The sequence below is a fragment of the Tachypleus tridentatus genome, chromosome 10 (genome assembly GCF_004210375.1).
Source record: "Tachypleus tridentatus isolate NWPU-2018 chromosome 10, ASM421037v1, whole genome shotgun sequence".
NCBI lineage: Eukaryota > Metazoa > Arthropoda > Merostomata > Xiphosura > Limulidae > Tachypleus > Tachypleus tridentatus.
The window spans coordinates 19,696,638-19,714,211 of NC_134834.1; the positions used below are offsets into that span (position 1 = coordinate 19,696,638).

General features: G+C 35.3%; 1 protein-coding gene across 1 annotated transcript; it reads right to left on the bottom strand.

The window, feature by feature from the left end:
• Positions 1-9,902: 9,902 nt before the first annotated feature.
• Positions 9,903-14,703, bottom strand: LOC143228837 (polyisoprenoid diphosphate/phosphate phosphohydrolase PLPP6-like). Its single transcript, XM_076460224.1, has 3 exons — positions 14,646-14,703; positions 11,819-12,078; positions 9,903-11,135 (listed from the first exon to the last, which is right to left on the bottom strand). Exons 2-3 carry the CDS (start codon positions 12,042-12,044, stop codon positions 10,759-10,761), a joined length of 603 nt encoding a protein of 200 aa, XP_076316339.1. The 5' UTR covers positions 12,045-12,078; positions 14,646-14,703; the 3' UTR covers positions 9,903-10,758.
• Positions 14,704-17,574: the final 2,871 nt, after the last annotated feature.

Sequence of the window (17,574 nt, forward strand, 5' to 3'; positions counted from 1 at the left end):
TACATGGTAGCTAGGCACAATAGAATCAGTATTTTATATGGTAGGTAGGCACAATAGAATCAGTATTTTATATGGTAGGTAGTCACAATAGAATCAGTATTTTATATGGTAGGTAGGCACAATAGAATCAGTATTTTATATGGTAGCTAGGCACAATAGAATCAGTATTTTATATGGTAGCTAGGCACAATAGAATCAGTATTTTATATGGTAGCTAGGCACAATAGAATCAGTATTTTATATGGTAGCTAGGCACAATAGAATCAGTATTTTATATGGTAGCTAGGCACAATAGAATCAGTATTGTATATGGTAGGTAGGCACAATAGAATCAGTATTTTATATGGTAGCTAGGCACAATAGAATCAGTATTTTATATGGTAGCTAGGCACAATAGAATCAGTATTTTATATGGTAGCTAGGCACAATAGAATCAGTATTTTATATGGTAGCTAGGCACAATAGAATCAGTATTTTATATGGTAGCTAGGCACAATAGAATCAGTATTTTATATGGTAGCTAGGCACAATAGAATCAGTATTTTATATGGTAGCTAGGCACAATAGAATCAGTATTTTATATGGTAGGTAGGCACAATAGAATCAGTATTTTATATGGTAGGTAGTCACAATAGAATCAGTATTTTATATGGTAGCTATATCAGTATTTTATATGGTAGGTAGTCACAATAGAATCAGTATTTTATATGGTAGCTAGGCACAATAGAATCAGTATTTTATATGGTAGGTAGGCACAATAGAATCAGTATTTTATATGGTTGCTAGTCACAATAGAATCAGTATTTTATATGGTAGGTAGTCACAATAGAATCAGTATTTTATATGGTAGGTAGGCACAATAGAATCAGTATTTTATATGGTAGGTAGTCACAATAGAATCAGTATTTTATATGGTAGGTAGGCACAATAGAATCAGTATTTTATATGGTAGGTAGTCACAATAGAATCAGTATTTTACATGGTAGCTAGACACAATAGAATCAGTATTTTATATGGTAGGTAGGCACAATAGAATCAGTATTTTATATGGTTGCTAGTCACAATAGAATCAGTATTTTATATGGTAGGTAGTCACAATAGAATCAGTATTTTATATGGTAGGTAGGCACAATAGAATCAGTATTTTATATGGTAGGTAGTCACAATAGAATCAGTATTTTATATGGTAGGTAGGCACAATAGAATCAGTATTTTATATGGTAGGTAGGCACAATAGAATCAGTATTTTATATGGTTGCTAGTCACAATAGAATCAGTATTTTATATGGTAGAGAGGCACAATAGAATCAGTATTTTATATGGTAGCTAGGCACAATAGAATCAGTATTTTATATGGTAGAGAGGCACAATAGAATCAGTATTTTATATGGTAGCTAGGCACAATAGAATCAGTATTTTATATGGTAGGTAGGCACAATAGAATCAGTATTTTATATGGTAGGTAGGCACAATAGAATCAGTATTTTATATGGTAGGTAGGCACAATAGAATCAGTATTTTATATGGTAGGTAGTCACAATAGAATCAGTATTTTATATGGTAGGTAGGCACAATAGAATCAGTATTTTATATGGTAGGTAGGCACAATAGAATCAGTATTTTATATGGTTGCTAGTCACAATAGAATCAGTATTTTATATGGTAGCTAGGCACAATAGAATCAGTATTTTATATGGTAGCTAGGCACAATAGAATCAGTATTTTATATGGTAGCTAGGCACAATAGAATCAGTATTTTATATGGTAGCTAGGCACAATAGAATCAGTATTTTATATGGTAGCTAGGCACAATAGAATCAGTATTTTATATGGTAGGTAGTCACAATAGAATCAGTATTTTATATGGTAGGTAGGCACAATAGAATCAGTATTTTATATGGTAGGTAGTCACAATAGAATCAGTATTTTACATGGTAGCTAGGCACAATAGAATCAGTATTTTATATGGTAGGTAGGCACAATAGAATCAGTATTTTATATGGTAGGTAGTCACAATAGAATCAGTATTTTATATGGTAGGTAGGCACAATAGAATCAGTATTTTATATGGTAGCTAGGCACAATAGAATCAGTATTTTATATGGTAGCTAGGCACAATAGAATCAGTATTTTATATGGTTGCTAGTCACAATAGAATCAGTATTTTATATGGTTGCTAGTCACAATAAAATCAGTATTTTATATGGTTGCTAGTCACAATAAAATCAGTATTTTATATGGTAGATAGGCACAATAGAATCAGTATTTTATATGGTAGGTAGGCACAATAGAATCAGTATTTTATATGGTTGCTAGTCACAATAGAATCAGTATTTTATATGGTAGATAGGCACAATAAAATCAGTATTTTATATGGTAGGTAGGCACAATAGAATCAGTATTTTATATGGTAGGTAGGCACAATAGAATCAGTATTTTATATGGTTGCTAGTCACAATAGAATCAGTATTTTATATGGTAGATAGGCACAATAGAATCAGTATTTTATATGGTAGGTAGGCACAATAGAATCAGTATTTTATATGGTAGGTAGACACAATAGAATCAGTATTTTATATGGTAGCTAGGCACAATAGAATGTGCCTTATACCTTATATGTGCCAGTACCTTATATGGTTGTTTTTCAATCCAGCTAAAGTTAAAATATAAAATTGGTGGAAAATAATACCAGAAAGTAGTTTAATAAAACTGTTTACATAACGTAATAATTAAAACAACTGTATGTAAACCAGAGATTTCAACGTCAGTGTCTTCAGAAACAAACGCTTATTCTATAAAAATTTGCGTGTCTGTAGTTAACCAAAAACAGCTCTGTCCATCACGGGTACAAATGTGCTCTTCATATTTAAGGTTATTTTCACAAATACCAACATTCTCAAAACTCGTGATCAAAGTTTTTGTCATACCCAGCGATAATTTGAAAATTCTCTCAACCAGAGGTGTAAATCCTGAGACATGTCGAGTTAATTTAGAAACATTCCGTTGTTCGTACATAATTAATACCATTATTCTTGCGTTGTTTCAATCTCGTGGGAAAACACGTGCTGTTTCGCCTTATATTTTGTTATGAAAATAAGAAACAACTCACCCTTTTTCTGTTCAACCATTAAAATGTGCAGTTTGAGTTTCAAACAACAAAATTAAAGTGGTTTAGTTTTTAAACTCAAACTTATAGTGTGTTTACGACGTCATTTTCACTATCGGTTCTATTATTGAAATAACCTAGTTGGTAGTCAACAAAGAGGTTTTGTAGTTCACTGTCAGATAAACAGGTTTAAATCTTGAGTTAAACATTCAGTCATAGTTCAGCATTAAAAAAGATTTAAAACTAGTTTAGATTAATGTGTGATTCGCTGATCCAAATTAATAACCTTACGATCATTTCTCGAATTAATTTCTCAGTCATTAGCTCAGGTTAACCTTTCAACCGATGGTTCAAATTATTCATTCTTTCAGCCGCTGATCTCAGTAATAATGGGTGTAACCGAGTTAGGACATTTCACAAATTAAGACCATGTACGTGAAATACGTTATTCTGTTTACACCCAAAATTAAGTGTCTTTATAACCAAACTTTCAGTGTCAGAAAAAACTCTAGCTGTTTATGGTAGCCCGTGTCCACTGGTAGAGCTCTCAGACCATATAGCACACACACAATCTTTATCTCACTGGTCAAGAACAGATGTCAGAGTGATGAAATACTGTTGTCTTTCATCACGTGACTTTTTGTCATTAGTGACGTAATTATTGAGGAGGCACACCAACGTTATATAACATATTTTAAAGCTTTCCTCCAGCGGCACAGCGGAGGGTACAGCACAAACAGCCATTTGTGTAGTTCTGTACTTAACAACAAACAACACGTTTTTCACAACGCACATGTTCCTCGCTGAACTGAAAGAGCGGCAAGTCTTCTGATTTACAACGCTAAAATCAAGGGTTCGATTCCCGTCGGTGGACATAGCAGATAGCCCGGTGATATAAGACAAACAAACACACACACACACACAGAACGAGCACATTTTTAAAGATCTATTATGTGTATAATATACAACAAAGGTAGCTTTTTGTTTCTCTGTTTGCTTGTTTTTGGGTATTCGAGTTGGCTGAGAAGTTATGTAACACAGTACATAAACTAAAGTGGTTGATACTGTTATGTAGTAAATTACAGAGATACTTGTTTGTAAAACTTGATTGAATATTACAAATTTTTATGCGTTTGCAAGTTTCACTCCCCCCCCCTATTGATTTGTGTTTTCCCTCACTGTTATCTACGCGTATTCAATTTAGTATTAATTTAAGTGGGAAAAATGGAAATCAGGTTTTTAATACGTAGAGTTTGAGCGTCACGATGATGTCACGGGTCTGATAAACGTCAGCAAGGCTCAGCCACTATAAACTTCATTTTTAAATCACTGCATTTAGCCTTCCAATCAGTTGCTCGAATCAACATTTCCGGCATGAAAGTACCGTTCGTTTTCATCGGTGGTGAGAGGGTCAAACAAGTGGACTGTGTGAAAATACACGATTAAAGAGTCTGTGTGTGTGTTTTTCTTATAGCAAAGCCACATAGGCTATCTGCTGAGCCCACCGAGGGGAATCGAACCCCTGATTTTAGCGTTGTAAATCCGTAGACATACCGCTGTACTAGCGGGGGGCACACGATTAAAATACGAGGTTTTTAACTCTTGATATTTGCTTCATTGAATCACTTTACCACTTAGGTATTAGAGATTATGTGATCTTTTTTACATGAAAAATGTAAAACCGTAATATTCTTAAACTAGAACATCTGATTTTTCACACAGTGTGTCTTCCTTTTGCAGGACGGCCCGGCGTATCCAGGTGGTTAAGACACTCGACTCGTAATACGAGGGTTGCGGGTTCGAATCTCCGTCACACCAAACATGCTCGACCTTTCAGCCGTGGAGGCGTTATAATGTGATGGTCAATACCACTATTCGTTGGTAAAAGAGTAGCCCACGAGACGATGGTGATAACTAGCTGCCTTCCCTCTAGTCTTACACTGCTAAATTATGGACGGCTAGCGCAGATAACCCTCGAGTAACTTTGCGAGAAATAAAAAAAAAAACAACCTATAACAGGAAAGCCGATCCGTAAAACTATTTTACTTGATTTGGTATTTAGTTAGTGTTAACGTCCTATATAGTTAATTTGTTTTTGAAGTCAACTGATTGTCACCACCCACCGACAACTTTTGGGCTGCTCTTTTACCAATATAATAACACTTCCACGGCTGAAAAGGCGAGCATGTTTGGTGTAACGGGTATTCGAACCCGCGACCCTCAAATAACGAGTTGACCGCCCTAATCACCTGGCCATGCTGGGCTTCTATACCATTAAGCCAATGTAATAATAACAAACAAAAACAACACCTAATCAGTCAAGATTATATATTAACAAAACGTATACTGTCACATTCTTTTGCTTCTGTAAAAGGTACCAAAACAGGATGTCACAGTTATTTTGAATCAACAGTTCCAGCTACCTTCCCTGGACTGGCATCCTTCCAAACCATTATGTAATGATTCAAAACTGCCTTTGTAAAACAGTCTGGAAATGTTGGCCACTTCTGAATGGGACGGAAATCCTGAACTGTCACGTCTCTCATCCGCTCTACTTCTCAAGGAAGCGTGAAATATCCCGATTAACAAACAACATTGCTGCCAAAAGTTGATCCACGTCATATACACACTAAGCCAGGTAGTTGTATGGACGGAAAGATGACTAGATAGACGATTGTTTGTTTGTAGCAAAGCTACACCAGAGCAATCTGCGCTAGCCGTCTCTAATTTTGCAGTGTAAGACTAGAGGGATGGCAGCTAGTCATCACCACCAACTCGTGGGCTACTTTTTTACCAACGAATACTGGGATTGACCGTCACATTTTAACGCCCCCACGGTTGAAAGGGCGAGTATATTTGGTGCGACCTGGATTCGAAGCCGCAACCCTCAGATTACGAGTCGAACGCCTTAACACGCTTGCCCATGCCGGGCCCGACTAGATAGAGCAATGGACAAATAAATAGATGGATGGAACACTGATAAGAATACAAAATAATAGGTAGATGGATGAGTAGATGGAGAGACTGATGAGCGGATGAATATTTTTGTTTTTAATTTGCACAACGAAACATTTAACTGGATTCTTTCTCGCTTTATCATTAACGTTGACTGAGTTTATTATGGTGTTGTAGGTTCTAAAAATGTCTTTGAATCGTTCTTATAATATACTGTTGATGGTTTCTTCGCCCGTTTTAAATAAATAATGTACAAGAGGGAAACAAACTTACAACCGATCAATATAAACCACTGTTGTTGGTTAATATTCTTAACAACATGTCACTAAGCCTTACCATAGTCAAAGTTACTGAACTTTAATAAAAGCAGTGCATTCCTGTTTATATTACTGTCCTCGACTGGCAATTCAGAACGATACAGGAATTATAACTATCAAATGAAAACTGAAAACTGAGAGGTTGTATGATAAAATTTAAAAAGATTTTCTCGTACCACTAGATCTCGCATTTGTCACTTTAGTGGCGTCATCTAACAACTGTAAACGGTACTAAGCGTTGTAATTAAATAAACATTTTAACAAATTCTCAAAGTAGTCTTCGGTTACGTATAAGGATGACAGATTGTAGCTTCTTATACGGATATGGTCGACTATCTTAATTAGCCTGTATCCTGTTGTTTTGGGTAATGTTAAATCCATGACAATTTTGGAATTATTCTGTTTTTAAATCATTCATAGGATTTACGACGTCATCTAGTGAGAGGAAACTAAATTACCAAGTATTATGTTGAAGTTACATTTTCAAAATTTTGGTATCAAATAAAACTCTTTATAAAATACACTTACTATTTCACGTTTAACGACTAAAAAAGCTCAGGGTTTTTCTGTAACCAAGTCTATGAATGTAACAATTTCACATAAATGTGCTTAAAGCCCTAGCCATTTGTAAAGACAAAATAATGGATTCATCTTTGAACTATGCTGGATTTCAGAATTTGTTTTTCAAAAGTGAGGTTCAAAGAACTAAACATAATTCAGTTTTCTAATTCTAAACAAAGTGTATTTTCCATCGTGATTTCTTAAAGCTTGTTTCCACATTATTTCAAACTCGGACATAACATCCAACTCAAAGTAACAATAACTATTGTTATTTCTTCTTGTTGTTACTTCCTTAAGTGTTATTCGTGGAAATAACCAAGAGTGTAGTTAGGGGGTGGTATAAAATGTGTAAAAGTTCTATTTTCTTCTACTTTGTTTGTATATAAACTATTGACTTAAATTATCTGAGAAAAGAAAAAGTCCCCTTTTGTTGGAAAAATACCATCCACTTAAGTTCTGATCACACCTGTAGTACAATGTTGATGTCATTTGGTTTATGCAATAGCTTTTCTTGTCGTGATTACATGGTATTCCTGACAACCAAAGTAACAATAACAGTCTTAACTCAATGTTTTCATTGTTTGGTTACATATTATTTATAGAATCAATGTAACAATAAAGATTTTCATTCTGTTTTTACTTCGCCATCAGATCTATTCCACAAGCCTAACAAAACAGCACACCAGTAACATGGCGTTTTGGTTTTTTAACAAACATGAAAATTTCTGAATAGTTCTTTTGTTTGCGATTTTTTGTCATACAGAATAACAACGTATTTCAGTAATAGCATTTTTTATTAAGACCATTCCACGCAGATAAACATTTTGGAGGATGTATGTTCAGTTTGGTTTTGCAATAATTAATAAACGTTTTTAAAAGATTTGAACGTTGTAAGTGATATGTGTCGCTTTCTAACTTCACAAATCTAGATGCGAGCTAGATTCTTAGCTTGTTTGATCGTGCTGCTCTCTAGTGAGTTAAATTAATATTACAATAGTATTATAGTCTATAAAATGCTATTCGAGGGCTAAAAGTAGAAAGAACTTACTATTCTACAATACCAGCTTGTTTCAAATTATCTCCTTCTAGCGACGTTATTCTATATTAAGTTGAACTTTGGTTATAGCAAAAATATAATTTTATACGAGTGCTAGAAATAATAAGAACATGTTATTCTACGCTGTAGTAATACCAGTTGAAATAACAAAAAAAAATCGACAAATTATAGTTATCCAGGTTATTTTACGGGAGTGATTAAACCTATGAAAATACATATAGATATATATTGTTCCCAGTAGTAGTGTGATGATTGCGCTCACGGCTTCCAGGATGTAGATGTCATATGAAAAATGTGTAACAATAAAAGATTTAACCAGTGATGGGCTATATTTTGATCCACTGTGTTATCTCCTGAGGAACAAAGGAGACAGGAATTCATCTTCCATCAAGACAGCGATTCAACAGTCAGGAGAGTTCTTTTCGATCCTTACGAGGGATTAATTAATTTTTAGAGTTCCGTACCAATACAAAAATCCAACATACAAAACCATATGTAGCGACTGTCCAACCGTTTACATCGGCTAGAATGGTGGTGGTACATTGCAGAATCACATGAGAAAATACAAAATGAATCTCACAACGGATCCTATTGACGCGGCACAGCATAGCCAGGTGGTTAGGTTGCTTGATTCTCAAGGTAAGGGTCGCGAGCTCGAATCCACTTCCCATCAAAAATGTTCCTCCTTTCAGCCGTGGGAGCGTTACGATGTGACACTCACTCTCACTATTCGTCAGTGAAAGAGTAGCCCAAGAGTTGGCGGTGGGTGGTGATGACTAGCTGCCTTTCCTGTAGTCTTACACTGCTAAATTATGAACGGCTAGCGCAGATAGCCCTCGTGTAGCTCTGCGTGATATTCAAAACACAAGATAAAGACTTGTGGTATCTTAGAATGCAATATTGTTTAATTAAACGTAAAGCTTCATCAATTCCATGTAACCGACCAACTTAACGTATTTTTGTTTTTCTATGATATAATATTATAAAATCTTCATAAACCAAACTAACAATAAGCACGTGTTTGTTTGAATAACATATCGCTGTTTTGTGTGTGTCTATGGAAAGTTTAGTTTGTTTTCATTTCGCGCAAAGCTACACGAGGGCTATCTGCGTCAGCCGCCCCTAATTTAGCAGTGTAAGACTAGAGGAAGACAACTAGTCATCACCACCTAACACCAACTCTTGAGCTACTCTTTTACCAACGAATAGTGGGATTGATATTAACTTACAACGCCCCCACGGCTAAAAGGGCGAGCATGTTTGGTGTGACGAGGATTCAAACCTACAACTCTCAAATTATGAGTCAAGTGCCTTAACCACCTGGCCGTGTCGGGCCTATTTAGCAGTGTGAAACTAGAAAACGTTTAGAAAACTGTTCTTCACGTCACAAACTTTTAAACCACTATCTAGTTTAACGTACGTGGTTCAAATGAACTACTTTGTTAACATGGAATGAGTTGCGTTTTTATATTCAATTCGAGAAAAACCAGTTATGCAATATTTTTCAATGATTGTTTCTTATAACTTTCACTGGAGACGAAAAAAAACACACCAACAAAATATTCATATGATTCTCCATCTTGTATTAGAGTATTTATATTTCAATTAAAGATACCCTGATATAAGTTCCCTTCAGGGTTTTCATATCTGTCGTGTAGCGAAATTTCACTTGTCTCAAGTGTTTCCAGTTGACGATATGATAAATTTGTAACATAATCTAATGAAGGTCGTCTTCTTTATTTATACACACACGTATATTACACATAGAATTAGAGATATTCGATTAACCATTTCGTAACAGCGTTGACGTTGTAATTGGATATGTTCAATGTAGCTCAAATGAGTTAGTTTAGTCATTACGACGGTATCTCGTGAAAACAGTTTCCATTGTACAAACACCACAAAATTCAAATCGTACATACTTTATTTATGTGTAGAAAAATACAAAAAAAAATGTGCAAGTTTTTTTTTTATATACAAGCAAATAAATTGCACGTATCACTTTCCCTCAACACACACATATTTGTTAAAGACTCAAGAAAGAGAAACTTATATAGGATATAAATTTATTGTTTTTCGAATAATTTTCATTATTTTATTCGTAGGTCTAAACGCGTGGTTCATAAAGATATCTAAATACATATTTACATTTTAATTTAAAGAAGTTGGAGATATAAGTTAAGCCTAAATAGCGTAGAATTCTTTTCGCTATGACAAAAAATAAAAAAAATTCACAAACAGTAATAGTAGTTTCGTCCTCGAGTTTGATACCCTGTAGATATAATTCCCAGTCCTTTAAAAGTAAAAGATACCACCGCACTGAATACTAAACAAGTATTTCGCAAAGAAAAAGGTGCGGATATATATTTTTTTTAACAGTTAATTTAACAAAATGTTGTTTTTTAGAATATTTAAAACACTTTTGAAATTATGTTCATTAAAATTATTTCATTGTTGGTTTAGCCTACAAATTTAAACTACTCTTTAAGCTGACCGAAAGTCGTGAAATATTATTGGGATTATGGCCGAAAGTTTCGTTAAGAACAAGAGTATACCAATTAACGATTCTAATTTGATCATTACTTTCTTTTTTTACTTTTTGTCTGGTAATCTATGAGATAGATATTTCTAGTCCTACATATTTATCTCCTGATTAACTTAAAAGGTTTTTATTTTCAACTACATTAAACCTGATATGTTTTGTCAGTTTACTTTTGACCATAAGGTCAGGTTCAAATGTAAATTTAAAAAAAGACCTATAGTCAAAAAATCGACAGCAACTTTAAGATGTAAAGTGCTTTGTCAGAGCCAAGCCAAATTGATAAGACCAGTTTGTATTCAATGGCTCCAGTCAGGCCTCCAAATATAACGTCCATCACGTGGTGGCGTCCGAGCAGTACACGTGAAGCACAAACGGACACACACCAAAGAGCCAATAAAACATTCCAAATTTTAGGCAGTGAAAGAGTGTTAGCAAAGATGAACCATATTAAGACGGCTCGAGACGAGTGACCTGACGGGAAGGAGAGCTTATCCACTGAAAAAGTCAGGAACATGTCTTTCGTACTGTTGTGTTTGGGCCTTTCACGTCTGACCACTGCTTTTGTAGCGGACACAATAACTACGTCTAAAAGAAGAGCTGAAATAGATTATAATTACGTCATCATACACGAGCTCACACATGCTAGTATTAATTAACACATTTTGTGTCTCTATACGCTATTCGGAGCAATGAAAATCTCTATATTTGATCATTAAATACTCTGGTTAGTTGGTTACATATGACCAATCAACAAATTAGGTTCTTCCTTATGGATAATCTGGTCATGATAGTGTAATAATCAGTGATCAGAAAGCTACTTTGCTAAGTGATCATATATGAGTACCAATAGTATTATTAAGGTGATGGTATAGGCTAATTAACGGAAGGATTTTTATAAACCATAAATTTCTAATCAGTTATTAATTAATCATATATAACAGATGTCAATGATTTCAGTTCCCTCTTACTTACTAGCTTCACGACACAGGTTAAAAGCAACAGAATTTTATTTTTCAATGAACGTTTTTCGTTAAAGCCCTGGGCGCAAGGCTGAAAAAAGGTGCTTGTTCGTTTCAAGTGTGAAAAGTTATGTTTCGAAATGTCCCTCGTAGTTTTAAGCACTTTGAGAGGTTGGGTGTCCGTCACGTGGGCAAAGCGTGAGGTATCAAAGAACCGAGTTCGTTGAATAAATTCGTAGTTGTTTAAAAAAATTTAGTAGGCTTACTTGCGCCCAGGGCTTGAAGTGATTTCTTTATTTACGAAAAAATATCAGTTCCTACCTATTAATAAGTTGAGAGTATAGGTCACTATGAGGAGGTTGGTTGTAAACCACAGGAGCGCGAGACATACGACTAGCCACGGGATACCATGGCAAGAGACTTCTAACAACTTGAAAAATGGTCTCAAAAGGCCTAACGGCGAAGAAGGTTTAGCAGACAATGAAAATGCTTTTGTTAGCTCTTCGTCTATTTCCTTTAAACTATGGATTGAAATTTCCTTTTTCATTTTAGATTCAGAATTTTCGTTGTTGTTGATAAATCTGAAATTGTGAAAAAAACAGCAAAAGATTAATGTCCTTTTTGATGACGAGAAACCTACTTAAAATAAAAATGTACCTCAGAACGGCTGGTATGGGTATTAACACTTTTATTAACAAGGAGATAACAACGTTTCGATCTTCCTAAGTCATCTTAACATGAAGATGGCCGAGGGAGGTCGAAATGTTGTTTTCTGCTTATTAATGTGAATACAGTTCACGAGGCCCTCTGGTGGCACAGTGGTATGTCTGTGGATGCACACCGCTAGAAACCTGGTTGCTATAACCGTGGTGGGCAGAGCACAGATAGTTCATTGTGCAGCTTTGTGCTAAATTCTAAACAAACAGTTCATGAGAAGAATGAACCGGGCAGTCAAATGAACTTTTTCTTTCTTTCTAGATTCTACTCACGAACAGATGTAAGTCAATCTTCTGTTGGCAGAAGTTACAAAATAAACATAAATGTTGTAAAAATGCTACAGTAGCTCCCTCTATATATAGAAGTCTTTTGACACATACCACAACAAATATGTTAAAAAATAGTTAAGTTTATACGTTGCAGATTGTATTTTTAATTTTATATTTGGTAAAGAGAACTATGTGATATTATCACTGGATAATATTAATAATAAAGGAGGTAATGTCACAGTATTATCCAAATACTTCCATTATTTTAGATGGTGAGATAAAGGATATTAAAAAGTATTTGGCTCGGCATGGCCAGGTGGGTTAAGGCGTTCGACTCGTAATCTGAGGGTCGGGGGTTCGAATTCCCGTCGCACCAAACATGTTCGCCCTTTCAACCGTGGGGGCGTTATAATGTACGGTCAATTCCACTATTCGTTGGTAAAAGAGTAGCCCAAGAGTTGGCGCGGTGGGTGGTGATGACTAGCTTCCTTCCCTCTGGTCTTACACTGCTAAACTAAGGATGGCTTGCGCAGATAGCCCTCGGGGCCATTGTGACGGGGATTGGAACCCACAACTCTCAAATAATGAGTCGAACGCCTTAACCCATCTGGCCCAAATGTTAAGAGAGTCAAAAGGAGCCTTAACACGAAAGAAGACATATATTCTAACTTCTACGTAATGTCTATGTTAAGTAATCTAATATAAATAACCTTTTTTAAAAAAACTAAAGATGACGTATGGTCTGCCTTCTACGTAATGTCTACGTTAAGTATTAGGTTGAGGAATAATTCGTGAGCGTTTTTAAATAATTTCATTCAAACATTACATGCAAGACTATACAATACTTCAATGCATGAACACATTACACCCAAAACATTTATTATGATACTTTATTTCATGTAATACCTAGGTATATAGTATGCATTGTTTTAAACGAAATTGCAAGAAATTAAATGCGACAAGCAGAGGGTGTCGAAAATGCTCGATTTTGTCCACTTGACATTCCATTTAATGAGCTGAAAATGAAAGCAAAAATTAAAGACATATGAAAATCAAACACACCATCTATTAGAGCAAAAAATTATCTACCAAATGACGAAATATTTTGCGAAAGCGTTTCATTTATGAATATATTTTGTTAACTTGAAAAAACGCTCACGAATTATTCCTCAACCCAATAATCTAACACAAATAACTTTTAAAAATTAAAGATGGCGTGTGTTCTGCCTTCTACATCGTGGTTAAGTATATAAAAAAAAATCTAAAATTAATATGTAGAAATAGCGAATAATTTTCCTCGTCTCACCGCGAACTGTTATAACCAAGTTTAAGCTCTATACCTTGAGAAAAAAAAAAAAAACACGTAAAAATGAAGGCCGAGTGGTCACATGCACGTGTAGTCGATACAAGGAAAAGTTGAACAGGTTCGAATTCATTGTAAATATTACAGTCTAAAAGTTTCCTTCAAGTTCCCCAAAGGCGTGAATGTGTGCACGTTTTCCTTCTCTTATCAGAACAAGTGAAGCACTAGGTACACACTGACGTCACTGAGCGATTTAAAATAACCTAAATACTCTCTACTGAGCAAGTAGGCATTACGAACCGTACAAAAATACGTCCAACCACTGGAAGCACCAGGAAATTAAATTCTGTGAACAAGAACAAAAGCCACAGAAAATGACAATATTCAATGCTAACATGTTGGTCCGACTAATGTAAAAACTGACATAAAATTTAAGAAAAACACATTGAGATTCAAATGTCACCACTGAGCTTTGTATCTGAAGCAAACTCATTAAAAGTTATGTTTGTCACACCGGTTTACAAGAAATTTAGGACGTGACAGACCAGGTCAATGCTATAAATAGATGACGAATCTTTGTCATGTCATTAACACACGACAGGAACTTGGAACCTCCACGCAGCGTTCTCTTTCTCTCTATCCATCACCACTACGTAAATACAATTAAATTACTTATCACTTTTATTTTATACTAGAAAGTTATATTGACTGTTAAATAACTGGGAGAGTCAAACCAATTAATAAACATAATTAAAACAAATAAAAGGATGCGTATAGAAATTTTAACATGTCATTAATTTAGGAACTTACTGGGCAAGAACGTATAGCTACAAAATGAAATTAGACCAGAATAACTTACTGTGTCAAGCCACTGTCTCAATGATTCAGACCCTTATTTACAAATACTTTGATTATATATTTAAAATTTTTTTCCTTGTTCGGCTTGACGCGACATCTAGTGGCAGTGATAATTTAATAAAAACTGTAACTTATTGTTTCGTCAGTTTTTCTAAATGATGAATGAAATTAATTCAAAGTAAAATAAATAACTAATATTTATAATAGATAATTTAGTATCGAAATAAATAAATAATTTGAAGTTAACTTAAATTATAATCATAATTCGCATATTTAGTAAATTTAATAAAAAGTTACAGTAACTAATTTGATCTAGTTCACGACAAATACAGTAGTTTGTTTGCCTGTTTTTGAATTTCGCGCAAAGCTACTCGAGGACTATCTGCGCTAGCCGTCCCTAATTTAGCAGTGTAAGACTAAAGGGAAGGCAGCTAGTCATCACCACCCACCGCTAATGCTTGGGATACTCTTTTACCAATGAATAGTGGGATTGAACGTCACATATAACACTCCCACGGCTGAAAGGACGAGAATATTTGGTGCGACCGGGATCCAAACCCGCGACCCTCGGATTACAAGTCGAACGCCTTAACACGCTTGGCCATGCCGGGCCTAAATACGGCAGTAGGAGAGACGTTATTAATATCAGAAATTACTTTACAAACGTTTTTGTTGTTGTTTTTTTTTTTTTATCTCAGAAAGGATCACACAAAGAATGGAACTTTCTGATTCGCCAGTTCTACTAATGACCAGAAAAGTTGATTGAAGTGATATAAAAATAAACACTTTGGTGTGAAAATGTATAAATAATTTCATTTTAACATAAGCTGATAAACCTAACTGCTACGGTCATTGAACAAAATAGAATTAATTTCTAACAACTTAATCACGTTCATACCAAAACAGTTGCTGTTCAACCAACTGATGACAAAATGGCGTCTCGACCATTACTGTGTCTGTTGTACCTGATAAACTTCGGTATTTGACGTAAAAGTCATAGTAAGGTTGGCATATCGTTTCATTTTAATTCCCTTTCATAAGTTCTTGTTTGTTTATTTTTTTGCGCAAAGCTACATGAGGGTTATCTGCTCTAACTGTTCCTAATTTAGCAGTGTTAGACTAAAAGAAAGGCAGCTAGTCATCACCACACACAGCCATCTATTGGGTTACTTTTTTACCAACGAATAGTGGGATTGCCCGTTACATTATAATGCCCCAACAGCTGAAAGGACGAACAGGTTTGATGCTACGGAGATTCGAACCCACGACCCTCAGATTACGAGTCGAGCGTCCTAATCATCTGGTCATGCCATACAAGTTCTTCTAACAACTATAGTTTATTTGCACACCATTTAACTGTTGTTGTTTTTTCTGTTTTTCACCTGTTGTGATGTGTGTGTGGAATATAATTGGTTTATAAAGAGTAAAAATGCTGTTGTGTTAGTTTAACATCGCAAAATAGTCTGTCTTCGATCTATGGAGCTCCGGATTTCAGCGTTATAACTTCGCAAACTTACCATTGGCCAATAACAGCAGTGAGTGCTTATCTTATCGTTATGTATTATGTTATATTTTAAACATGGCGTCGTATATTTTTTTTGTTTTGAAGTTTTCTTAATTTCACGCTCAGGGGAATAAAACATCGCGAATCAATATAAAATTATACATATTAACGTATTATTTGGGTCCAAATCCCCTTCGCACCAAACATGCTCGCCCATTCAATCGTGGGGGCGTTATAATGTAACGTTCAGTCCCGCTATTCGTTAGTAAAAGAGTTGGCGGTGGGTGGTGACGACTAGCTGCCTTCTCTCTAGTCTTACACTACTAAATTAGGAACGGCTAGCGCAGATAGCCCTCGTGTAGCTTTGCTCGAAATAAAAAAAAACAACAACAATTATTTTGGCATGTTTTAATTACGGAATTTCTTTGTTATCAGAAGAGATAAATAAGACATGAAATATGGTTCTAAGCCTGCAACATGTTTGTTCTTGAACATGGTTTTTCAGCTAGGTTGCTATGGTTACTAGTCGCTAAGAGGTAAATATCCCAACCTCCACGGTGAAGTAGTTGAACTGGATTTAATCATGAAGAAAGAAAACGTGTAAGGGAACTCTGATGATAACCAGTTTACTACTTCTATCTGGTGAAGTCTTCGCTTAAGTTAACCAATTGGTTGTCCTTTGCTCAGCGCGCTTTCAAAGATGGCCATAACGGATGACTTTCCAATCGAGCTATCTTTTCTATTCGGTTGTACTCCGTGGGTCTACAGATTGCTTGTCTCTATTATACGTTACACTCATCTTTATTGCTACTTGAATTTCGACCCCTGGTGGTGTAATTGCTACGTCATGAATCAAGATTTTTTGTGTTATTGAAGATACAGATACGCTCTTCTTGCACGTAAATTACCCACACATTTTGTGGCACAGTGAGAGTGGCTTCCACCTCTGACCTTGCTGGAACTTTGTGTCCACTTGATGTTCGCATTAATCCATCCTACATCTTCAAAGGTAACTTCCCATTTCTTGTAAACTAATCAGGTCGAACGACAGTTACTGTAGAACCAACAAACTGCAATGATTTCCATCAATGAATTTCCTGATTCGGGGTCTAGAATTCTTGAAATATGCGCTCTTTACTTCTGTTGGATAACTTCTTTCTGATGTGTCACTCCAAACTTGTTTTATAATTTCTTTCTGGTGTGTCACTCCAAAACTGTTTTATAACTGGCGTGTCACTTCAAACCTGTTTTATAACAAGTGTGTAATTTCAAACCTGTTTTATAACGTCTTTCTGGTGTGTCACTTCAAACATATTTTATAATTGGTGTGTCCTTCCAAACCTGTTTTATAACTGGTGTGTCTCTACAGACCTGTTTTGAAATTGGTGTGTCACTCCAAAACTGTTTTATAACTGGCGTGTCACTT